Below are 25,299 nucleotides of genomic sequence, written 5' to 3' on the forward strand. Positions count from 1 at the left end.
GGCCCTGTGCCATTTGGGTCTGTGCTTTCTTACCAGTGCACCCTATAAAATAGGGTGTATCTATCCTCAGGGGGAAAGTGCTGACTGCAAACAAAGGTGCTCCCACGAAGAATCTTAAAACTTGGTCCCTCATCTCTCCTGATCGCCCTCACCCAACGGGCACGTATTTCTCCATCAACAGGGAAATCGTGAAAACTCAGATACGGGAATTTCTGTTTGTTGTTTGAACAAAATGGTACACTGCAATAGCATCTTCTCGAAGATTGTGCCATGCTTCGGTGTTGGATGGGATACTGTTGCGATACAGACACCGGGAGAAAAGAAACAGCTAAATTAACATTCAGCTTTGACCAGGAATCAATATTTATCTAGCTATCATGCACAACAGTATTTGAATAGGTGAGTTACTATACATTCATGAATAAACTAACTGCCTAACAAAGGGTTAGATAGCTAGCTAAGTAAACTTGTTACATTACAGCCAGGCAGCAATGTAACGCTACCTTTTAACGTTATCGGTATCTGGTACTAAGTTGTTGTTAGCTAACGTTAGCCCACTTTTAAGTAACTAAGGCAGTGAACAATTATGAATTAACAATAACGTTAGCAAGTTACAAACCATTGCATATACGTAAACATTATTACTCTTAACTTTACTAATTTAACTTAAACGTACCTTTTGGAATTTCTTCAAGTAGCTAGCTTGCTAGTTAGTGGTCAACAGTTGTATTTTCGTTGAGAAGTCTCAGGTTACGGGCGAACGGAAGTGAAGTTAACCTGCTACGCGGAAAGGCGGAAGTTAGATGACGTCATCGTGAAAAGGGCCTATTCCGAGTTGGATAACCGTTCAAACCGTATTTTCCCAGTCGGAGCTAGTTTTTTCCCGAGTTCCCAGTTGTCATGAACTCAAGTCAGATTTCGCAGTTCCGAGTTAACAGTTGTTTTGAAAGCGGCACAAATCATGTTTTTTTGTTTTTGTTAAAAATGTGGTGCTCAAAACAGGTGGAGCTCTGCCCAACCTGCCCTGAATGACGGGTCGCCACTGCCTGAGACCATTGAGACACAGTATGTGGGAAGGATAGTTCCTTTCATTGCCCGATGTTGGAAGATTGAAGATGCTGACTGAAACATAAGAGTACTTTTCCACAGCTGGATTGTGTACCAGCTAACAATGAATGAAAGCCAACAATGTAAAAATTACCTGGGGTGTTGACAGCCTAAGTGTCAATGTAACCTCATTATTTCATAGTTATGCTCCTGTAAAGTAGCTAAACTACTCTAGACTATTTTAATCCCTATTTAAATGATTCACCTCGTGTTTATTTGCTGTAGGTGGTTGGCAGCATAGTCCATAGTGACAGGACAGATGAGTAAAGGTTGGCATGCTACTGCTACTGATCAGTTCAAGATCAATGTGTCAATGTAAATTACAGTAATGTATATATTACACACATATTACACTAGAGGCCCAGACGCTAGAGAAGAGGACCAGTAGCCAGAAGGTTCGAATCCAAGGCCGGGTATTAAAAATGAACTGACAACCAGAATGCACCTGGTATTAGATCTTCTCCTTAACCCAATCATAGTGCCAGAGGCACTGCACTGCGGCTGACCCTGTGCTACTCCCAATGTATGGTGTTTTTCCACATCTGATGGGCTATAGTGCTACAGGCGCAGGTGTTTTGATTGATGGGCATCATGGGCCGTTGCACTAAAGTAGTTTGGGGCCGCATCGGTGTCCTCTCTCTTTCTTTTTTATATTTACTTTTGTTTTGATAAATCAATGTCATATCACTCGTTTACACATTACTTAAGATGATGGAGAGAATCCTTCCCTCTTATACATGCAATAACACATTTTTCTGAGAGAGTGATACATTCTACAATTCTAAGTACACTAAGTGTTTTTAGCACTTAGTAATTTAGAATGTAAAATACACAATAGATTGATGTCAGCAAGTAAGACAAATATAAGTCAATATACCAATTATTTAGCGGATATGACTATTGATTTATTTTTTATTTTAAGCTTGTTGAGCTTTATTTCAAGCTTTTTTTGTGTCTGAATACAGCTTTTGGGGTATTTTTTCTTCCAATTCATAGTACATTACAGTACATTATGAAAAGTAATTTCGATTAAGGCAGTGTTTTTGTCTTCGTCAAAATGTCTTTGTTGTGGAAAATGTATTTGGTGTCTGTCATCACCTTGATTTCCTTCCTCTTATTTGATGATGGGGGTTTTGCCAGCGATGACTCACTGACATTGCTTAACTTCACAGGCTTTAGGTGTATATAAGACGTCCCCTGGCCACACACCACACAAACAAGACGCTCTCGAGGAAGAAGCATGAAGACTTTCATTCTGTGCTTACTACTAGTCAACCTGGCAATAGTGGTTTACTCTTTGCCAATATCGCCACCTACTGAAGAAGATGAAGTTCTTGCAGAGGTATGCTTTTTGTCACATCTTTTGCTAGAAGGGTCTATATGGGTTTTACAACTGAAATTATTATGATAGAACAGATGTGTACATGTAACATCATATGGCTTGGTCAGGTTGTTATTGCAAAACAGAATATTGACTTACCCGGTTAAATAAAGACTAAATGAATATACATTCTAATGAGTTATGTTGAACTATTGAAGTGCAAGAACTATTGAAATCCCTGCTTAGTTAGTTGCTATACTCATAACACAGTAAAGTAGTTGTTTATTTTAACTCTTGCTGTGTGAGCCTTGTACACCTACCATAGGATATTATATTCATAACTGTAGTAAATGGCACCATAATGTCCTATCATATTAACATCATGCTTGCTCTGTTTTCTGTAGACGTACCTGAAGAGATTTTTTAACCTGACAGAGGAGACGGGTCCTACGGCCAGACGGGGGCCCAGCCAGCGGAGCAGGAAGGTCAGCGAGATGCAAACGTTCTTTGGCCTCCAGGTGACAGGCACCTTGGACGCTGAGACCGTGACGATGATGAAGAAGCCACGCTGTGGGGTACCTGATGTCCAACCCAGCCGTTTCACCACCTTCGACAATCGCAAGTGGCAGACCAACCAGGTTACCTACAGGTGAGAGGAGTGAGAAAGCATAAATACACCACGGTCAAATGTGTATAAGACAAAATAGAGCTTGTAATGTTAACATTTAGTTAATTGCAATATCAATCAGGTGGTCTTTAAACACAAAGGCAAGTATCCACTTAGTGTGGATAATAACGTTTTTGTATTTGCAAACATCAAGTTAGAGTGATAAGCCTTGAGATTGTCAGGGATTGCTGAACCAAAAAATTATTTTCAACATTGAGAAATGTTTTGACTGTTGGTGTATTGTGTTCTTCAGGATTGAGAACTACACCCCTGACATGTCTGTGGCTGAGGTGGACAACTCCATAGAGAGAGCACTACAGGTGTGGGCCAAGGTCTCCCCCCTGAGGTTCACCCGCATCTACAGCGGCACCGCTGACATCATGATCTCCTTCGGCACCAGAAGTAAGCAACTTTTATCCTACCAAACGCAATGTTAATGTGACCAACTGAAACAGAATTCATTCAATATTAAGAAAGTCTAACCTGGAAGTACTTGCGTGGGTTTCTGGATATGTTTTTAAAAGCTACACTGTAACTGAAAACTGTAATTTATACAGTAATTTTGGTATAGTAAAATACTGTGAAACGTTTACTGTAAATTATGATGCATTGTGGGAACATTTTGTGGGTGGGGAAGGAATTGCTGTATTTCGAATGGTAGTGTAATTCCATCCCACAGAATACAGTACCAGATCGTATTTTTGGAGTGCCAAAAACCTTTTTTCCACTAGTGAGTGCATGGCATTGTTGTCTGGCTCATTAACATATTATGTGGTGGGCCTTGAAAGAGGCTATATTTGTTGCACCTGTTAGTGAGAGTGCTGTTCCACTTTAACTGGTATGTGGTAGTAGTGCCCCATCAATTACAATGTATAGGGGACAGATTAGAGTGGCTGCAAGTCTTAAACCTTTAATGCTCAACCTCAAATTACCAACCTGTTTGCACCAATCCCACGTAATTACAGTAAAATACAAACCCCACCTCCCCTCAGTGAATATAATTCATTCATCCATTCATTACAGTCTAATACAGCCAATTTTACAGTATTGTACTGTGTGTAGTTACACAGTACATGCTTAGATACTATACTTAGAATACAGTCGGTATATTGCAATATGAAATACAGTAACTTACTAACCACTAGCTGCCTGTAAGTTACTGTCAAATTCACGTTAACCCCTTTACAGTGTACTATAATACACTAATAAGCTGATGTACGAAAATGTCATACTGTACATGTTCACAAAGAATGCATCCATTTAAAAAGGGAACATGCAGTATGTACTGTACAGTGCTTTGTTTTGAAAGACACACAGACACTTCAAAGGCTCTCAGGATGTTTTTGTATAGCAGGGTTAGAAAGGGAGGGCTGTAGGGAGATACCTGTGGAGGATCCACTGTTTACATTCCTCTTGTCAGAGCATAGTGCAGGTATAGGCCTATTCAGGGGCACCCTCCGCTCCATACCACTTACATAACCAACATCACCACCACTCTTAAACACAGACATCCACAATGGTCTCAGTGGCATGCTACTGCACTTTAATCTGTTTTGTACATGTTTTGATGTGTTGAAAGAATGGAGAGACACCCAGATACCACTTACATAACCAACATCACCACTCGTAGTCTTAAACACACACATCCACAGTGGCATCAGTATCATGTCACTGCTCGCCCCTCACTATAATCCGTATTTACAGTTTGATGAGTTGAAAGGGTGTTATTAGAGCCACTCTGCCATATTTCACCCTCTGAGGTGTTACGATGGGCTCCCTATAAGTGCATCGGTTTTAAGAAACTAACATTTGATATAAATAATTTGAATATAAATGTTTATACAGTATGCATTTGTCCTCGTCTCTGATGGCTCAAACTATGATTTCTCCCATCTGTGTAGATCATGGTGATTCTTACCCCTTCGATGGCCCGGATGGCACCCTGGCCCATGCCTTCTCACCTGGTCCTGACATTGGAGGAGATGCTCATTTTGATGATGACGAGTACTTCAGCTTTAGCTCAACCAGAGGTGAGACTCTCTATCACAACAATATGTGGAACATGACTTAATTTACCCTGTTTCAATTCTAGGACAATCCTGGGTGACATGTCATGATAATTGCCACAAAAGAGTAGAAGATCTGTAATTATGTATTATTATCATATAGGGTACAACCTGTTCTTGGTGGCTGCACATGAGCTTGGCCATTCCCTCGGTCTCAGCCACTCCAACGACCCTGGAGCACTGATGTTCCCAGTGTACAGCTACACAGACCCCAGCACCTTCTCTCTGCCTCGCGATGACGTCAACGGTATCCAGTACATCTATGGTCAGTATTCAATTATCTTTTCTCTTTCTGCCCAGTTTGCTTTAGCTTTATATTGCTGTATTCCACTTTGTTTGCTTTTGACTGATCAACAAAAAGGTTCAGGCCAAATACTTTATATTATTGATCTCCAAGTAAATCAATTATGAGACTTGAGAACTGTGCATTTTTTACAGGAACTTGAATTGATGAGTATCTGTGTCCTCCAGGTCCAAACCCAGATGTGAACCCCAACCCAGACAAGCCAGATCCTACACCCCCTTCCACCCCTGATGCCTGTGATCCCACCCTGGTTCTGGATGCTGTCACCACTCTGCATGGGGAGAAGATGTTCTTCAAGGGCAGGTATAGCAAATCATGTAGCCTAGATCAAATGTTCAGTGACTTATGGTAACCTACAGCTCAAAAACAGTCAATGAATTACACAGTTTCCCAGGAAAACAGGTTGCCTGTTCATGTGATCCAGAGCTCTAACGTCCTCATGTCCTCCCTCCATCCTCAGGTTCTTCTGGCGTAGCTACTCTCAGAGCAGCACACCACAGCAGAACCTCATCAAGACCTTCTGGCCTGGACTCCCCGACAACATCAATGCTGCTTACGAGAGCCAGCTATCTGACAGAGTGTTCCTCTTCAAAGGTATGGCAGAGTCAGCAAATGCCTCAAATTAGCCCTGGTATGGCTGTAGTCTCCATAACATGTCTAGAGACAAGAACAGTGGAGGCTACAGCCATTTATAGAGCTAGCCTCATACACTACAGGCTAGTACACTATACAATATGACTGTATTGAATACTGTGTGAATACGTGAACCTGTTAAGAGTCATATCTCAGTAATACTGTCTCTGTCCCTGCAGATCGTCAGGTATGGGCTCTCTCCGGCTATGACATCGTCCCCGGCTATCCCAGAAACCTGAACAGCTTGGGTCTGCCCAGTACCGTGAAAAAAGTAGATGCCGCCCTGTACGATGTAGATTCTCGCAAGAGCTTGTTCTTTGTTGGTGACTACTACTACAGGTTAGTGGAGTCTAGTTTATCATTACAAGTTATTGCATTTTTATTCACTTTTCTATGTACTGTATATTGCCATTAGATATTGATGTCAAGAGTATCACAATCTCACTAATATTTCTGTTACTGTAGTTACGATGAGGAAATGAAAAGGATGGACAAAGGTTTCCCCAAGCGTGTGGATGAAGGGTTCCCAGGCATGACAAGCAAAGTGACTGCAGCCTTCCAAGTCCGAAGTGAGTGTGATACAGCATCTAAACACAACTGTGCATTACAAGCCAATCATATGGAAATATACAAAATATGATTTCATACCTTCTACAGTTTTCATTTAACATAAGAAAATTTCCTGAATAGTCCTTTTAATGCATATTTTAGATGTTGAGTATTGATAGTTTGTCAGTGCAGCATCCCACTGGGCACAGACATCAATTCAACGTATTTTCCTCGTTGGTTCAACGTCATTTCATTGAAATGACGTGGAAACAATGTTGATTCAACCAGTGTGTGCCCAGTGGGATGTCTCTAACCTCTCTACCCTATATGGTTTTACAGGCTTCACCTACCTTTATAGTGGCTCCTACGTGTTTGAGTACAGCATGAGGACCAGGAGACAGTTACGCGTGCTAGGAAACAGCTACTTCCTGCCCTGTTAGAACATCGAGCCTCATGAGCCGTTTAAAGTAGCAGCCGTGAACAACAATGAATGCAGCCAAATAACAGTTGTATTTTTTTTCTAATACGTAATGTTGTTGTAATTTAGAAATTTTACAGATTTGTTTTCTAATACATATTGTCACATATCTATTTAAATATCTATTCATGTATCTAAATTATTTGATATGTTTCTTGATTAAATCGTAACCTAAATAATCAGAAGAAATCAATGTCTTGAATGAAGGCCAAACACATTTTTACACTTTGCATATTCAAATAAATTCCAAGTTATTGTGATTTCTGAGTTATTGTGATTTTTTGCCTTTTACTATGGTGGACTTATGGTGGAAACATTATGAAGCATAGATTTGTATTTGATCCATTGCTGATGAAGCCTTAGATGACATTACCAAACAATTCCCTTAAACAAATATACAACCCACAGAGGGTCCTACTAATCACCCCAAACAGGTACCCTAAACAACCACAAACAACCCCAAACAAACCCCAACAACCACAAACAGGTACCCCAAACAACCACAAACAGGTAATCCAAACAACCACAAACAGGTAATCCAAACAACCACAAACAGGCACCCCAAACAACCACAAACAGGTACCACAAACAACCCCAAACAGGTACCCAATAGAACCTAAAAGTACCACGTCCCCAAACAACCCCAAACAATGAGAAGCAACCAGCTGCAGATTATGCATGCTGAGGCCACCTGGTATGCGAACCTCAAAGTGCTATTTTTGGGGGGTATTTTTGCGTCTCAGTTTGTATGTGTGCATGCAGTGCTCTAACGCCCTGGACCAGAGCTATAATCTGTCACTAGCTCTGGTCCAAGGCATAGCTAGTAGCTAGATAGCTGTGGTCCACCCTAGCTCTGGTCCAGGGCATTGCTAGTATCGCAGGTCCGTACTTGCTCTGGTCCAAACTAGCTAACTACTAGCTAGAAGCTAGCTAACTACTAGCTATACCCTGGACCAGAGCTACTGCAAACCAGCGCTACTAGCTACACCCTGGACCATAGCTAGTTAGTGTGGACCAGAGCTAGACCAGAGTTAATGCAGTTCATAGCTAGCTAGCTATTAGCTACGCTCTGGACCAGAGCTAGTGTGGACCAGAACTAGCTAGCTACTAGCTATACCCTGGACCAGAGCTAGTTAGCTACTAGCTACGCCCTGGATCAGAGCTAGTGCGTACCAGAGCTACTAGCTATGCCCTAGACCAGAGCTAGTGTAGACCAGAACTAGCTAGCTACCAGCTATGCCCTGGACAGAGCTAGTGACAGATTATAGCTCTGGTCCAGGGCATTAAGAGCACTGCATGCGCAAATACCAACTGAGACGCAAGCACTTTGAGGTTTGCAGACCAGGTGGCCTCGGGGTGCATAATCTGCAGTTGGATGCTTCTTGTTGTTTGGGGTACTTTTGGGTTCTTTTTGGTACCTGTTTTGGGTTGTTTGGGGTGATTAGTAGGACCCCCAATGGGTATCTGTATTAAGGTACATGAAAGCATAACAAATGGAATGGATAATATTTTTATTTTATTTTTATTTCACCTTTATTTAACCAGGTAAGCCAGTTGAGAACAAGTTCTCATTTACAACTGCGTCCTGGCCAAGATAAAGCAAAGCAGTGCGATAAAAACAACAACACAGAGTTAGATATGGGGTAAACAAAACATAAAGTCAAAAATACAAACAGAAAATATATATACAGTGTGTGCGAATGTAGTAAGTTATGGAGGTAAGGCAATAAATAGGCCATAGTGCAAAATAGTTACAATTTCGTATTAACACTGGAATGATAGATGTGCAAAAGATGATGTGCAAATAGAGATACTGGGGTGCAAATTAGCAAAATAAATAACAATATGGGGATGAGGTAGTTGGGTGGGCTAATTTCAGAATGGTTGTGTACAGGTGCAGTGATCGGTAAGCTGCTCTGACAACTGACGCTTAAAGTTAGTGAGGGAGTTCGTTCCAGTCATTGGCAGCAGAGAACTGGAAGGAATATAATAACATAGATAGAGAATAACAATGAAGGAACTCAATCTTTTACATGCCACACTGATTTAGTATACCACAAGGTATAACTAAACTAATTATTTAGGGAAATTATATTTACATTTTTAGTCATTTAGCAGACGCTCTTATCCAGAGCAACTTACAGTTAGTGAGTTGCAAACGCCATGCTCTACCAACTGAACTACATCCCTGCCGGCCATTCCCTCCCCTACCCTGGACGACGCTGGGCCAATTGTGCGCCGCCCCATGGGTATCCCGGTCGCGGCCGGCTACGACAGAGCCTGGATACGAACCAGGATCTCTAGTGGCACAGCTAGCACTGCGATGCAGTGCCTTAGACCACTGCGCCACTGCCTAGACTGCTAGATCTTTTGTTATTGTCATGGTACAGTTTTGATGAGAAAACTCAGAACCGCTCTGCCATACCAAGCAATGTCCCTCTTGTAATGAAATACAAAGGCCAATGAGTATGAGCAATGGAATATTGTAAAGATTTGGCAATGCGTCAAGTCTATAAAACTTAGTACACTGTGTTCATAACAGATACTAGTTTTGGGAACAGAAAAATGTGTTGAGATCAGATGTTTAATCGATGAGAAAATCAGCAGAACGCCGGCCCAGTTTCACGTAGTTCCATCCTCTCCCACTACCCCCGACTAAACGTCCTTCATTACCATATTTGGTGATGAGAAAGTATTCTTCTTCGCTATGGTTTAACGGCGATTGGAATCCAATGTTAATGGTGCATTACCGCCACCAGCTGGACGGGGTATTGAATAAGAAACCATACGTGCACCAATCACTCCCTCGATGTCTTCAATAATATCCTGCCTTTATTTCTTGCGCCACCCCAGAAATAACCCCCTTGATAGGCGCCCTCTACGAAAGTCCATACAAAAAACACCAAAAACAAAATATGACCACTTCTTGTTACTCTCACTGACTCCACACTTTCCTCCAACATATTCCAGATTTTCCTCGAGACGTTAAACAGATTTCCCAAGTAGCATTGATCCAAAACCCTCACTCCAACAAAAAACGAGTCTAGTGGTTTCCTATTTTCCACCACAGCTTTACTTCTAATTTCCCTTTTTCTTCGCCACTGTAACCCACTCACTCACACTTTCTGTACTATTAGCTTCACCCGACTCACTAGCAGTTATAAACAAAACCTCAGCTTCCGCCATCTTGTCCCTCCTTATCGCTACACCTGTTGTTTTATGAAACCGAGAAACCGTTCTTCTTCGATGGGGTTTAACTGTGGTTGGCATCCAATGTTAATGGTGCATTACTGCCACCAGCTGGACGGGGTAAGGAATAAGAAACAAAACTAAAAAACATTTCGGGAAAGGGGGAAAACGACATCATACAAAATAAAACACGTCAACTAAGAAAACCCATCACACTTCTTCAATCACAGTCCACTCCAAAAGAGATCCCAACACAGGCTCAGGGGCCTGTGATGGGGGTACATTCACCGACAGGATTTCTTGCACGACCTCTGCTGTGAAATCACGAAGACCCAAAAAACGTTCAGCGGCATTCACAATGATTCCAATGTTCTTAGACTTCTTCTCCGCTTGTGCTGTACAGTTTATGTCCATTGCAATAAATAATACAAAGTCCACATTTTTAACATGTAGCATTTCACTATCCCTCGGTTGATGAGAAACCTACACTGGTCGTGGTGGCTCCACTACCATTGCTTCTTCCCCGCCACTCGTTCCTTCCAATTTTCTCACCACCTCCAAATAGGAGACACGCTGGACACTCCTTACCCTTGCCACCTCATTCTCCTACACCCTAACAGGGCAGTCCAAGAATTCAGGCGCATGTTCACCTCCACAGTTGCAACAGTTCCCTTCATCTGGCATACGATATTCTTCCCTTACGCACACACTTGACACATGACCAAATATTTTACATTTATGACACTGAAGGGGCTTGTGCACAAAAGCTCTTACAGGGTATCTCATGAATCCTAACTTTATATGAGAAGGGAGAGTCTCTTCATCAAAGAACAGTAGCATGGATGAGGTTAATTTATTTTCTCCGTCCACCATACAGTTCAGTTGACGTGCACCAACCACTCCATCGATGTCTTCAGTTATATCCTCTGCCTTTATTCTTGCGCCACCCCAGAAATACCCCCCTTGATAGACGCCATGCAGGAAACGTTCAACTCCGTTATCTTTTAGAGTCTTAAAACACGCTTCTTCTGCTCCGCAGACACACAACAAATCAAAATAAGACCACTTCTTGTGACTCTCACCGACTCCACACTTTCCTCCAACACATTCCAGATTTTCCTGGAGACGTTAAACGGATATCCCAAGTAACATTGATCCAAAACCCTGACTCCGACCAAACACGACTCTAGTGGCTTCCTATTTTCCAACATAGCTTTACTTCTCTTGTTTCCCTTTTTCTTCGACACTGTAACCCACTCATTCTCACTTTCTGTACTATTAGCTTCACTGGACTTACTAGTAGTTTCAAACAAAACCTCAGTTTCTGCCATCTACCGGAGAAACCGTTCTAAACGTATGCTTCAGCTTTATAGCCCCTGTGACGTTCCTGGGTTACTCCTGTCTGTGGTAGAGCTCTTTATAGAACTACAAGTCGTCGTTTTTTCTTACTACAATGACCACAATGCGCACTGACGTTTTGCTAACACACCTCTCGCTCTGATTGGTCTGATTCTGTACAAGTCGGGTGAAGGTGAAATAGGTCCAACTGTGCAAAACAGTCCTCCGTTGCAGTTCAACATTATGTCATCAAGTGGACTTTTAACCATTCGTTCTGAACTTTGCAAGCGTTTGGTAAGTGGGGGTGACCAAAATCAATGTGGGGAAGCATTCGTTCTCATTTTATCGGATGCATGCACATGCTAGCAGGCTATTGTTGTTTTGACAGCCGGTTACAAAGAAAAGGCCTGCCATGTAACCTTAGCTATCTATCTGATATAGTTAGCTAGCTACTGCAATCCCTGTAATGTGTACGCTTGCTATCTAATGTTAGTTGGCTCCCAGAAATATATTGCTGTAACTACACCTCAATAATAGCAGTAGTAGCTAATCAGATTGCTAGCTGGCTGAATGTAGCATAACGTTCCTCCACCCCTCACACACTGACCATTGTTATGAAACAAAACAGTACCTACCTGCTAATAGTCATATCCCTCCTCTGCCCTTCCAGGCTCACAAGTACCTGTCAAGGACCTATTCAACTCGCCCTTCTTTAAATGTGAGTATGTGACTGAAATGTTTTGGAACATAGTTGACCCTTTCCAGGATCTTTGCAGCTAACTTGACACATTGAAATGACTGAGTGAGTGAGAATGTAGTAAGCTACAAATGGTTTTTGCCAAACTTTGATGAGTCATTTCAGGAAGTGGTCATCGTCAGTGCCGTCCGCACCCCGATGGGGTCCTTCAGAGGGAGCCTGGCAGCCGTACCCGCCACCAAACTGGGCTCCATCGCCATCAAAGGAGCCATTGAGAAAGCAGGTATGAGTGTGATATGAAGCATGAAGACTTTACATCATTACATTCATTCACAGTAAAATGATTGACAATTACATGCATGTTTTGATACAGCAGTAGTGCTGAGCGATTAATGCTTTTTGAGAACGTTTCGGTTTGATTCTTAAAAAATAATCACGGTTTTCGGTTTCGATACATTTTTTAAAACATAAATGCATTATGTGGGTTGTATGCTGTGACAATAAAACGTTAATAAAAGTCCCATGATGGTAGTGACTGCCCATTACTGCTTGTCACTTATTAGCCATCATTTATTCACATTACTTTACTTTAATAAAATGTTTCAGTTGTGTATATTACATTTGTTTTATTTGAGGACATTATTATTTCATTCCAAGTCATTATCTCACCTCTATAGAGCTGCTGCCTATGCTGTCTGACAAAATCACTATTTTAGTAGTTCTTCAAAGTAAATAAGGCATACTTTTATGACTGTTGAATACCAACTATCAATCACTTAGATCATGTATTTTCAGGTAGAGATACCTTGCGAAGCAACTGCTCTCTATCCTTTAATCGCACATTCTTCTGTCTCTTTTACGTAGCAGGCGTGAAAGAAACACAGACCGGACAAGTAGGCGTGCAATGGATTATGGTCATTGTCGTTAATTACCAAGTTTTCTGCGCTAAACTATGTAGAATATTGGCCTGTTGGAAACTACAACTCCCTACTACATCGCACAGTTCGGGCTTGATCTGATTTATCTCCATCTTTTACTATTGTAAAATACATTGTGTCCGTAACATTACTGTAGTATGTATAAGCTGGAAGTAGAAGCCTAAGTGTTGTTGTCCATTAGTTTATTCCAATTAAGGGGAGGGTGATAAAGGAAAATATATGGGGGATTGGAAATGATGCAGACAATTACATTGATGGAAGCTACAATCTATCTGCAATATTAAAGCTGATCTTTTTTGTCTGCACTAAACTATGTAGAATATTGGCCTGTTGGAATCTACAACTCCTTACTACATCGCACAGTTTGGGCTTGATCTGATTTATCTCTAGAGAAACTGCTCAATGTGCACATTAAGCTCACAAAAAACCCCAACTAAATGGAATTCAAATAATTGAATTGACTTCGGTTAATCGCTAAGCAGTATACAGCAGTTAGGCTAGTAAAACAACATTGTAAATTGCATCTGAAATGTAAACCGCACAGTCCATTTTTTAAACCGTAAGATGTATATTGTGTGATGGTGGCCAGGTATCCCAGTTGAGGAGGTGAAGGAGGTCTACATGGGAAATGTACTGCAGGCTGGGGAAGGACAGGCCCCTACAAGACAGGCCCTGCTTGGCGCAGGTATGTTCAGAAACACACACACACACACACACACACACACACACACACACACACACACCACATTATCAGGTGTGCTAATAGACTCTTTTACCCCCCCCCCCCCCCCCCCCCCCCCAGGACTGTCCTTCTCCACTCCAGCAACAACAATCAACAAAGTGTGTGCCTCTGGGATGAAGTCTATCATGCTGGCTGCCCAGTGTCTGATGTGTGGACACCAGGTACAGTAACATAACAGCTCACTGTGTTACCATAACATCACGACATGACCAGACTTAGCTGCTATTACCCCTGGTCTGATCATGTGCAATATCACTGTGTGTTACTCTGTTTGCCAAAACATTATGTTAGGTAGGCCTATATGAGGTGCAACACTCCATGGAAGAACACAGGACTTTACTACATAACAAATATTGCGCTCACACAGATTACAGATGTCCGATGAAGGTCATTGTGACCAAAATATAACCATGTCGTTAATCTTTATCTAATAAACCCAGTATTTTTCTATGGAAAGTGTTGCATCATGTAACATAGGAATAATCTCCTTAAAAAGTGTTCAGGTTTTACCTGAGAAACAAAACTGGTTGCTGTAGTTTTTATTTCTCCCACTGACTGTGAATGTGTTAGGATGTGATGGTGGCAGGCGGTATGGAGAGCATGTCCAATGTCCCCTACGTGATGACTAGGGACACTCCGTCCTACGGAGGTGTGAGGATGGAGGACCTCATCGTGAAGGACGGCCTCACTGACGTCTACAACAAATTCCACATGGTATTTTCTCACTGTATTAAATATTTAAATAAAGCAAATGGTGTTCTCTATAGGAGTGTATGTGTTGGGTTGTTCTTGCTGACCACTGTCCAGACATTATTATTTCCATTCATTTGGAGACAGAGTAAGCAATGGTTAGTAGTTGAGTTCTTGAATTTTGAAGAGGATTACATGTGTTTTAATGGATTTTACTGTGTAGGGAAACTGTGCAGAAAACACAGCCAAGAACAGCCAGATCACCAGGGAGGAGCAGGATGCCTACGCCATCAGTTCATACAGCCGCAGCAAAGCAGCATTTGAATCAGGACTGCTTGCGAAAGAGATTGTCCCTGTTAGCATCCCTCAGAAAGGTAAAGGATGGTATCCTATAACATATCACCTCAATAACTAATGGATATCTAAATAAACTAAACCAAACCATGTTACCATGTTTCTCCATAGGCTTATTCTCAGTTGTCAGATGCATGTAACTGACATAGTGTTGTTCCTCTGCAGGCAAGCCTGATGTGGTAGTGTCAGAGGATGAGGAGTGGAGGCGCGTGGACTTCAGCAAAGTCCCCAAACTGAGAGCAGTGTTCCAAAAGGAGAATGGTAAGTACCCTAGTCCTAGTTGATAGGCCTCTGAACTGGTGTCTGCTGCATGTTTGCTTATATATTACTGAGTAGGGGGGCATCTGAGCTTACAGAAAGCCAAAAATAGACATCAATTTCAATGTCTTTTTCAATGCGTCTGTTTTTTCAACTCTTGGGTCGATATCCTTTTTTCATGGTAGCCCAAGGTAATGGTAATCCATGATAATGGGCATAAAGCAAACGTCTTCAGAAATTTGCATAAGGACAGAGACTGACTCAAACACTCTCTGATGTGCTTGAGACAAACCTCTCTGTGTGCAGATTAAGTTGATTCTGACTGGTGATTTGGATTCCAGGCACGGTGACTGCAGCTAATGCCAGCACGCTGAACGACGGGGCCGCCGCTCTGGTTCTCATGACGTCCGACGCGGCAAAGAGACTCGGCGTCACCCCATTGGCCAGGATCGTCTGTAAGGCTCCACCCCCCACGCAGCCCAGTACCAGACTGTAGTTACGTAATGCTTTGGCACACAGCGTGTTTGTAGAGATAACAATCCAGGGGGATTCCCAGGAACATCCTGAGCTCTGTCATTTCCTGGTTGCTAAAATTCTAATAGTTTAAATTTATGTGACAACACAAGCAACTATAGTGTAGAGAATCATTGTACCATCTAAACCGCTGTGAAATATATTTTCAATAACCAAAAACATTGTATTTTCAGCTGTTTTGAAGCTGGTGTAAAAAAAGGTCAAAATTTAACAGGTTTTTTTTATGACACTGATGCCACGCAAGCGCTTGTATGTGCGCACACGGGGGGGGGGGGGTCTTGGATGGTTGAGGGGCAGCTCTCGGGGGAACTGTGGGGGATCTTGGATGGTTGGTAGCCTGGCGGTTGGGAGCTTGGGCCGGTGGCCGAGAGGTTGCTGATTAGGGTCCCCGATTTCACTTGCTGGGAGATCTGTCAATGTGCCCTTGGGCGGGGCGCTTGACCCTGGTTGTTCCTGTGGGTCGTTCTGGATGGGAGTGTCTGCTAGATGACCGAATGTAATGTAAATGTTGAGCGACTTCACTGCAGGTAGATTGTATGTTTTAAAAAATAAATAAAAACAGAAAGCATAGAAATAGCGCACATAGAACATATCTACAACTTAGACTTGCTTTTAATGAGAACGACAGATCTATAACTCACATTTCTATGTGAATTTGGTCCGGTCGCCCAAAAAGTTACATATTGCAGCTTTAACAACACTTTCATTGACAATCTGCTATTCATTTTACAATTCAGGTTAAAGTGATAAGCTGTTTAAAGAGCAGTATATCCCCTATATGCATTTAGCAACGGTGAACCGCCGCTGCTAAATCGTGGCCGCCACTGCGGGATGGTAAAACGTTTTCATTGTAAACTTACACAATTAAGATATAGATATCAATAAAGATATCAATAAAGATAAGCCCCTGGTTCAACCGTGATCTGGCAGAGTTACTCCACCTCAAGAATTCCATTTGGCGACTCGCTCGGCACACGCATACTCAGGCTGACTGGCTCTCGTTCAGGCAAATGAGAAATATATGCACTCAGGCTATCCGGAAGACCAAAGTTAGTTACTTTAAGGAGCAGTTCTCTCTCTGTGGGTCTAACCCCAAGAAGTTCTGGAAAACAGTTAAAGATCTGGAGAATAAACCCTCATCTTCACAGCTGCCCATGTCCCTTAATGTTGATGATGTGGTTGTTACTGACAAGGAGCACATGGCTGAGCTCTTTAATCACCACTTCATTAAGTCAGGATTCCTATTTGACTCAGCCATGCCTCCTTGCCCGTCCAACATTTCCTCATCTCCCACCCCGCGCAATATACAGTTGAAGTCGGAAGTTTACATACACCTTAGCCAAATACATTTAAACTCAGTTTTTCACAATTCCTGACATTAAATCCTAGTAAAAAATTCCCTGTCTTAGGTCAGTTAGGATCACCACTTTATTTTAACAATGTGTAATGCCAGAATAATAGTAGAGAGAATGATTTATTTCAGCTTTTCTTTCTTTCATCACATTCCCAGTGGGTCATAAGTTTACATACACTCAATTAGTATTTGGTAGCATTGCCTTAAAATTGTTTAACTTGGGTCAAACGTTTCGGCTAGCCGAAACCTAAGTGTATGTAAACTTCTGACTTCAACTGTAGTTTTAAAGGTTATACATGTAACATTTCCACCTGCAACTAAAACCCAGTGTCAATCACATACCAGTAGCAGCAAAGGAATAGAAAGAGTAAAACACAATTTTTAGAATGCCTCGTGATGCTGCTAATCAGCTGTTACCGCAACTAGCCGGTCCAGCTGTTGTTGTCTCTACAACTTCTTGTATTACGATTGGGTCTCATTAGTGATGTTGACAACAATAGCAAAAACATTAGTAATACAAAACTTCTTCACGTACCTGAAACATATGTTTTCTGGATTATGATCAAGATGCAGTACTAAGGCATTTTAGGCATTTCTAAGCAATGGCATTCAAAAAACATGAAGAAATCAAAATGATGGCTAAAATATGACATGTTGCTCCTGTAAATAAAATGTCTTAAAAGCTTTTTTATTCTTATTTTCTAGCTTTTGCTGATGCAGCTACTGCTCCCATTGATTTCCCCATCGCTCCTGCCTTTGCTGTACCAAAGGTGAGTCTGAGTGTTAATGGGACATTTCCAAATGTTTCAACTCCCTATTCATCAACATATGTGAAAATACAGCATTTCTATGTGTTGTTGTACAAGAGATAGAGGAAAATACGTTTTTACTAAGTTGTAGGCAATGCCTGCTCATCATTGGTTGAAATCACATGATGCACCCCTGATGATGCCAATGGAAAAACGTATCTTCCTCTATCTTTTTGACTACAAAACATAGAAACCTGCCTTTTCTCATACAGTATGTTGATGTTGGGGTAGTGCTGGAGATTGATATGAAGTTTTTAATTTATTTTTGATGTCCCTTTAACAGAATGACTGCTGTTGTGGTTGTTTCAAGTAACTTGTGGTTATCATCATCACTGTACCTTTAGATAATATGGGTTATCAGAGATGGGGACAGCAACATGACTCATGAATATAGCTTCTCGTAGTGCAAAAAATCATCTGTCTTTGTTAAATTCAATTGAATGACAGCACATATTTGCTATAAATGATCATGGATTTTCAGTCAACTTACCTGGTAAAATAATTAAAGAAATAAAGAAATTGACATGTTTATGGTCCTCAGGTCCTGGCAGCTGCAGGGCTAAAGAAGGAGGACATTGCCATGTGGGAGATCAACGAAGCCTTCAGTGTTGTGGTTCTGGCCAATGTAAAGATGCTGGACATCGACCCCAGCAAAGTCAATGTCAATGGAGGAGCTGTCTCCCTGGGACACCCTATTGGGTAAGCAGCATGATGATAAACAAATAAAAGCCTGATAATAAGGGGGGAAAAGACAGATCTTTGTGATGCTTACTTTCTGTCATTCTGTCAATCTCTCAGGATGTCGGGGGCGAGAATCGTGGGACACATGGTACATGCTCTGAAGTCTGGCCAGTACGGCCTGGCTGGGATCTGCAATGGTGGTGGTGGAGCCTCCTCTATCATCATCCAGAAGTTATAGGAATCTTTATCTTCTCTCTTCCCCTTAAATATGTTATCAGACAAGCATATAAACTGCCTGAACTGAGCTGTTAAACCACTGTTGGATGTACATTTCATGTTTTAGACCATGCCGTATCACTCTAGATCATGTGTCTGACATGAACAAGCTCCAGTCCGGCAGCCTTACTGGTCAACTAACCTACTGTACACGTAAACTGATATGACTCTCATGTTTAAGTCACTCCTGTTTTTGATGAACGTTTGTTGCAAGAGGCAATTTATATTTAACTTTGACTGTAAAGATGAATAAATAGTTTATTATGAAAAAAGAGCCTTCTATCATTGGTTTCTTGTCTTCATTGTTATACATAAGACCTATCCTTACTGTAAATGTGTAGCCACTAAACAATGACCGTTTTTGTTGAAAGAGCTTTTCATGATAAGATGTATCGTATCAAAACATAGAGGTTAATATCATATGTGAAGGTAATATGTTTTATAATTAGATGGATACATTTTCCGAGGCCAACCCAAGAACACTTGGAGAGATGTCCAGGCAGAGATGACCGAAAGCTGCCTCAACTTGAAAAACATCCCCTGAACCGATTGAGATGGAGAACATTCTTCAATGGCCTATGATCCTTATAGGAAGCGTCAAGTAGGTGGATACATTTTCATTATTTTTTACTTTTGAATAGGACATTTAAAAAAATGTCCTACTGTTGTTGGGTTTGGCCACAAGGGGGTGTAGTGGTCTGTCTGTTTCTAATAGTCAGAGGGCTTAGTAAAATATTTTTAAGTAAGTAATGTAATTCTCTTTGTCTTAGCCTTCTGAACACAAAGGCAGTGATTGGTGAGGTTATAGGCCTATGGCTTTTTAGATGTGCAATTTAAAGAACATTTCTGTTGTCAGTATTATAATGTTTGTTGTGATAAAGATGATTTTATCTTAGACACATCTCAACACCAGTATGTATGGATGATGGCAACTACTATAACATATGGCCACTTCGCTCTCCAAGTAATCGTAGGAAAATCTGTCTGTTGGTATTAAGATTGCCTCGAAAGCCCAGGCTTCTCGTATTCCAACAGCTGAGTCAATGAGACAAGATTTGGTAGGATAGAAGTGAGAAGTAGCCCAGTGTTTCTTTTAGACGTTTCAGTTTCATGCATGGGCATCATATCATAAGGAACTTAGGAAGTGACTTGCTGTCAGTAAAAACTTTTTTCCTTCATTACCTCAGTCCCTCTCATCCATGGTTATATTACATAAAACAACCAGTTGATTTACCTGAAAGAAGAAAGCAAATGTTTATGGAGGACTAAAAGTGCCACAATTAAATAAATAAATACACCATTAAATAATTACTTAAATGTGTCATTAATTAATTCAAATTAGAATTAAATACATAAATGTGTTATTAAATGTGTCATTAATTAATTCAAATACCGATTCATTTTATGTAAAATACATATATAATAATTTCACTATTTACATTTACATTTCATGGTCCTGCGTTGGAGTGCTTCCTGAATTACTTAAAACTGTCAAACTGACCCATCAAAAGTTGGTAGGCGGAACCTAACGCCTGATTGGTTACCCTCTGCATCAAGCCAAGACAAATCAATTCCGGATAATGTCAGCAGGTCCTGCTTCTACATCCTCTGCTAAGTTTAAAATGTCTCTAACCAACTCCCTGGAAAGTTCACGGAGATCCTCCATTGTCTCTATCCAGGTTGGCCTACTCTACTTCAGACCAAAGCAATGGATCAGACTAGATTCGCGTTAGCCCCGCCCACTGACTTTGATGGGTCAGTTTGACAGTTTTAAGTAATTCATGAATCACTGCAATGCAGGATCATGAAATGTAAATAGTGAAATAATTATATATGTATTTTACATAAAATGAATCGGTATTTGAATTAATTAATGATACATTTAATTACACATTTATGTATTTAATTCTAATTTGAATTAATTAATGACACATTTAAGTAATTATTTAATGGTGTATTTATTTATTTAATTGTGGCACTTTTAGTCCTCCATAAATGTTCAGCCCACCAATGCCAAAGAACAGTCATGTGGTTCTGTCCCATTAGGCCTATAGTGAATCCCCTTCTTTCCAGGCAGAGAACAGTCATATGGCATGTTAAATATTGACTGAGTACTTAGCTAGTGTATCAAAGTCCTGAGGCCATAAAGCTTCAGTGTGGAGACATTTCAAGTGAGTGTTGTGTGTCAATATCCTCTCAAGAACCTGGTCATAACACCTTGCCTGTTTATTGATTAACAGCCAAGAAGAAAGACAAAATGGGCAGAGAACAAGGGGCTTTTGTTTACACAGTAAGAACAATTATGTCATCTTTTCACTTCAATTTATTGATTGCCTTTAAGTCATCTATGAAGGAGAGGTGTTTAGTTATACATTATATATACTAAAGTATGTGGACACCCCTTCAAATTAGTGGATTCGAGTTCCAAACTGCCTCTGGAAGCAATGTCAGCACAATAACTGTTTGTCGGGAGCTTCATGAAATGGGTTTCCAATGCCGAGCAGCCGCACACAAGCCTAAGCTTACCATACGCAATGCCAAGCGTCGGCTGGAGTGGTGTAAAGCTCATGAAGTGCTTTGAGAGACTAGTCAAGGATCATATCACCTCTACCTTACTTGTCACCCTAGACCCACTTCAATTTGCTTACCGCCTCAATAGATCCACAGACGATGCAATCGCCATCACACTGCCCTATCCCATCTGGACAAGAGGAATACCAATGTAAGAATGCTGTTCATTGACTATAGCTCAGCATTCAACACCATAGTACCCTCCAAGCTCATGATTAAGCTCGAGGCCCTGGGACTAAACCCCGTCCTGTGCAACTGGGTCCTGTACTTCCTGATGGGCTGCCCCCAGGTGGTGAAGGTAGGAAACAAAACCTCCACTTCGCTGATCCTCAACACTGGGGCCGCACAAGGGTGCGTGCTCAGCCCCCTCCTGTACTCCCTGTTCACCCATGACTGCGTGGCCAAGCAGGCCTCCAACTCAATCATCAAGTTTACAGACAACACAACAGTAGTAGGCTTGATTACCAACAATGACGAGTCCGCCTACAGGGAGGAGGTGAGGGCTCTGGGAGTGTGGTGCCAGGAAAATAATCTCTCACTCAACGTCAACAAAACAAAGGAGATGATAGTGGACTTCAGGAAACAGCAGAGGGTGCACCCCCCCCCCCCTATCCACATCGACGGGACCGCAGTGGAGAAATGGGGAAAGCTTCAAGTTCCTTGGTGTACACATCACTGACAAACTGAAATGGTCCACCCACACAGACAGTGTAGTGAAGAAGGCACAACAGAACCTCTTCAACCTCAGGAGGCTGAAGAAATTTGGCTTCGCACCTAAAACCCTGACAAACCTTTACAGATGCACAATTGAGAGCATCCTGTCAGGCTGTATCACCGCCTGGTACGGCAACTGCACCGCCTGCAACCGCAGGGCTCCCAAGAGGGTGGTGCGGTCTGCCCAACGCATTACTGGGGGCAAACTACCCGCCCTCCAGGACACCTACAGCACCCGATGTCACAGGAAGGCCAAAAAGATCATCAAGGACATCAACCACCCGAGGCACTGCCTGTTCACCCTGCTATCATGCAAAAGGCGAGGTCAGTACAGGTGCATCAAAGCTGGGACCGAGAGAATGAAAAACAGCTTCTATCTCAAGGCCATCAGACTGTTAAATAACCATCACTAGCACATTAGAGGGTGCTGCTGCCTATATAAATCCCTGGCCACTTTAAGAAATGGAACACTAGTCACTTTAATAATGTTTACATATCTTGCATTACTCATCTCATATGTGTATATACTGTATTCTATAATATTATACTGTATCTTAGTCCATGCCGCTCTGTCATTGTTTGTCCATATACAGTTGAAGTCGGAAGTTTACATATACCTTAGCCAAATACATTTAAACTCAGTTTTTCACAATTCCTGACATTTAATCCTAGCAAACATTCCCTGTCTTAGGTCAGTTAGGATCACAACTTTATTTTAAGAATGTGAAATGTCAGAATAATAGTAGAGAGAATTATTTATTTAAGCTTTTATTTCTTTCATCACATTCCCAGTGGGTCATAAATACACTCAATTAGTATTTTGTAGCATTGCCTTTAAATTGTTTAACTTGAGTCAAATGTTTCGGGTAGCCTTCCACTAGCTTCCCACAATAAGTTGGGTGCATTTTGGCCCATTCCTCCTGACAGAGCTGAGTCAGGTTTGTAGGCCTCCTTGCTCGCACATGCTTTTTCAGTTCTGCCCACACATTTTCTATAGGATTGAGGTCTGTGATGGCCACTCCAATACCTTGACTTTGTTGTCCTTAAGCCATTTTGCCACAACTTTGGAAGTATGCTTGGGGTCATTGTCAATTTGGAAGACCTACAGTGAGGGGAAAAATTATTTGATCCCCTGCTGATTTTGTACATTTGCCCACTGACAAAGAAATGATCAGTCTATAATTTTAATGGTAGGTTTATTTGAACAGTGAAAGACAGAATAACAACAAAAAAATCCAGAAAAACGCATGTCAAAAATGTTATAAATTGATTTGCATTTTAATGAGGGAAATACTGTAAGTATTTGACCCCCTCTCAATCAGAAAGATTTCTGACTCCCAGGTGTCTTTTATACAGGTAATGAGCTGAGATTAGGAGCACACTCTTAAAGGGAGTGCTCCTAATCTCAGCTTGTTACCTTTATAAAAGACACCTGTCCACAGAACCAATCAATCAATCAGATTACAAACTCTCCACCATGGCCAAGACCAAAGAGCTCTCCAAGGATGTCAGGGACAATATTGTAGACCTACACAAGGCTGGAATGGGCTACAAGACCATCGCCAAGCAGCTTGGTGAGAAGGTGACAACAGTTGGAGCAATTATTTGCAAATATAAATGGAAGAAACACAAAATAACTGTAAATCTCCCTCGGCCTGGGGCTCCATGCACGATCTCACCTTGTGGAGTTGCAATGATCATGAGAACGGTGAGGAATCAGCCCAGAACTACACGGGAGGATCTTGTCAATGATCTCAAGGCAGCTGGGACCATAGTCACCAAGAAAACAATTGGTAACACACTACGCCGTGAAGGACTGAAATCCTGCAGTGTCCGCAAGGTCCCCCTGCTCAAGAAAGCACATATACAGGGCCGTCTGAAGTTTGCCAATGAACATCTGAATGATTCAGAGGAGAACTGGTTGAAAGTGTTGTGGTCAGATGAGACCAAAATCGAGCTCTTTGGCATCAACTCAACTCGCCGTGTTTGGAGGAGGAGGAATGCTGCCTATGACCCCAAGAACACCATCCCCACCGTCAAACATGGAGGTGGAAACATTATGCTTTGGGGGTGTTTTTCTGCTAAGGGGACAGGACAACTTCACCGCATCAAAGGGACGATGGACGGGGCCATGTACCGTCAAATCTTGGGTGAGAACCTCCCTCCCTCAGCCAGGACATTGAAAATGGGTCGTGGATGGGTATTACAGCATGACAATAACCCAAAACACATGGCCAAGGCAACAAAGGAGTGGCTCAAGAAGAAGCACATTAAGGTCCTGGAGTGGCCTAGCCAGTCTCCAGACCTTAATCCCATAGAAAATCTGTGGAGGGAGCTGAAGGTTCGAGTTGCCAAATGTCAGGCTCGAAACCTTAATGACTTGGCGAAGATCTGCAAAGAGGAGTGGGACAAAATCCCTCCTGAGATGTTTTCAAACCTTGTGGCCAACTACAAGAAACGTCTGACTTCTGTGATTGGCAACAATGGTTTTGCCACCAAGTACTAAGTCATGTTTTGCAGAGGGGTCAAATACTTATTTCCCTCATTAAAATGCAAATCAATTTATAACATTTTTGACATGTGTTTTTCTGGATTTTTTTGTTGTTATTCTGTCTCTCACTGTTCAAATAAACCTACCATTAGACTGATCATGTCTTTGTCAGTTGCCAAAAGTACAAAATCAGCAGGGACTTTTTTCCCTCACTGTATTTGCGACCAAGCTTTAACTTCCTGACTGATGTCTTGAGATGTTGCTTCAATATATTCACATAATTTTCCTTCCTCATGATGCCATCTATTTTGTGAAGTGCACCAGTCCCTCCTGCAGCAAAGCACCCCCACAGCATGATGCTGCCACCCCTGTGCTTCACGTTTGGGATGGTGTTCTTCGGCTTGCAAGTCACCCCCTTTTTCCTCCAAACATAACGATGGTCATTATGGCCAAACATTTATATTTTTGTTTCATCAGATCAGAGGACATTTCTCCAAAAAGTACGATCTTTGTCCCAATGTGCAGTTGCAAACGGTAG

General features: G+C 41.7%; 2 protein-coding genes across 2 annotated transcripts; both read left to right on the top strand.

Annotated features, from left to right (window-relative positions):
• Positions 1-2,322: 2,322 nt before the first annotated feature.
• On the top strand, positions 2,323-7,385 carry LOC311142665 (collagenase 3-like). Its single transcript, XM_084178321.1, has 10 exons — positions 2,323-2,449; positions 2,833-3,077; positions 3,349-3,497; positions 4,997-5,125; positions 5,265-5,426; positions 5,633-5,768; positions 5,926-6,059; positions 6,278-6,437; positions 6,564-6,667; positions 6,987-7,385. Exons 1-10 carry the CDS (start codon positions 2,348-2,350, stop codon positions 7,085-7,087), a joined length of 1,422 nt encoding a protein of 473 aa, XP_084034447.1. The 5' UTR covers positions 2,323-2,347; the 3' UTR covers positions 7,088-7,385.
• Positions 7,386-11,823: 4,438 nt separating this feature from the next.
• Positions 11,824-19,267, top strand: acat1 (acetyl-CoA acetyltransferase 1). The gene is made up of 12 exons (XM_084178023.1): positions 11,824-11,946; positions 12,323-12,370; positions 12,515-12,632; positions 13,877-13,972; positions 14,090-14,190; positions 14,600-14,743; positions 14,943-15,093; positions 15,239-15,334; positions 15,673-15,786; positions 17,925-17,989; positions 18,570-18,727; positions 18,827-19,267. Exons 1-12 carry the CDS (start codon positions 11,896-11,898, stop codon positions 18,945-18,947), a joined length of 1,263 nt encoding a protein of 420 aa, XP_084034149.1. The 5' UTR covers positions 11,824-11,895; the 3' UTR covers positions 18,948-19,267.
• Positions 19,268-25,299: the final 6,032 nt, after the last annotated feature.

This window comes from Coregonus lavaretus (assembly GCF_964263955.1).
Source record: "Coregonus lavaretus genome assembly, chromosome: 15".
Classification (NCBI taxonomy): Eukaryota; Metazoa; Chordata; class Actinopteri; order Salmoniformes; family Salmonidae; genus Coregonus; species Coregonus lavaretus.

Bases quoted from the DNA above. Each gene is read 5' to 3' on its own strand.
- acat1 (XM_084178023.1), top strand. From the start codon at position 11,896: ATGTCATCAAGTGGACTTTTAACCATTCGTTCTGAACTTTGCAAGCGT. The intron at 14,191-14,599 runs GTACAGTAACAT...TGAATGTGTTAG, and splicing joins GTCTGATGTGTGGACACCAG to GATGTGATGGTGGCAGGCGG. The intron at 18,728-18,826 runs GTAAGCAGCATG...TCAATCTCTCAG, and splicing joins TCCCTGGGACACCCTATTGG to GATGTCGGGGGCGAGAATCG.
- LOC311142665 (XM_084178321.1), top strand. From the start codon at position 2,348: ATGAAGACTTTCATTCTGTGCTTACTACTAGTCAACCTGGCAATAGTG. The intron at 3,078-3,348 runs GTGAGAGGAGTG...TGTGTTCTTCAG, and splicing joins ACCAACCAGGTTACCTACAG to GATTGAGAACTACACCCCTG. The intron at 6,668-6,986 runs GTGAGTGTGATA...ATGGTTTTACAG, and splicing joins TGCAGCCTTCCAAGTCCGAA to GCTTCACCTACCTTTATAGT.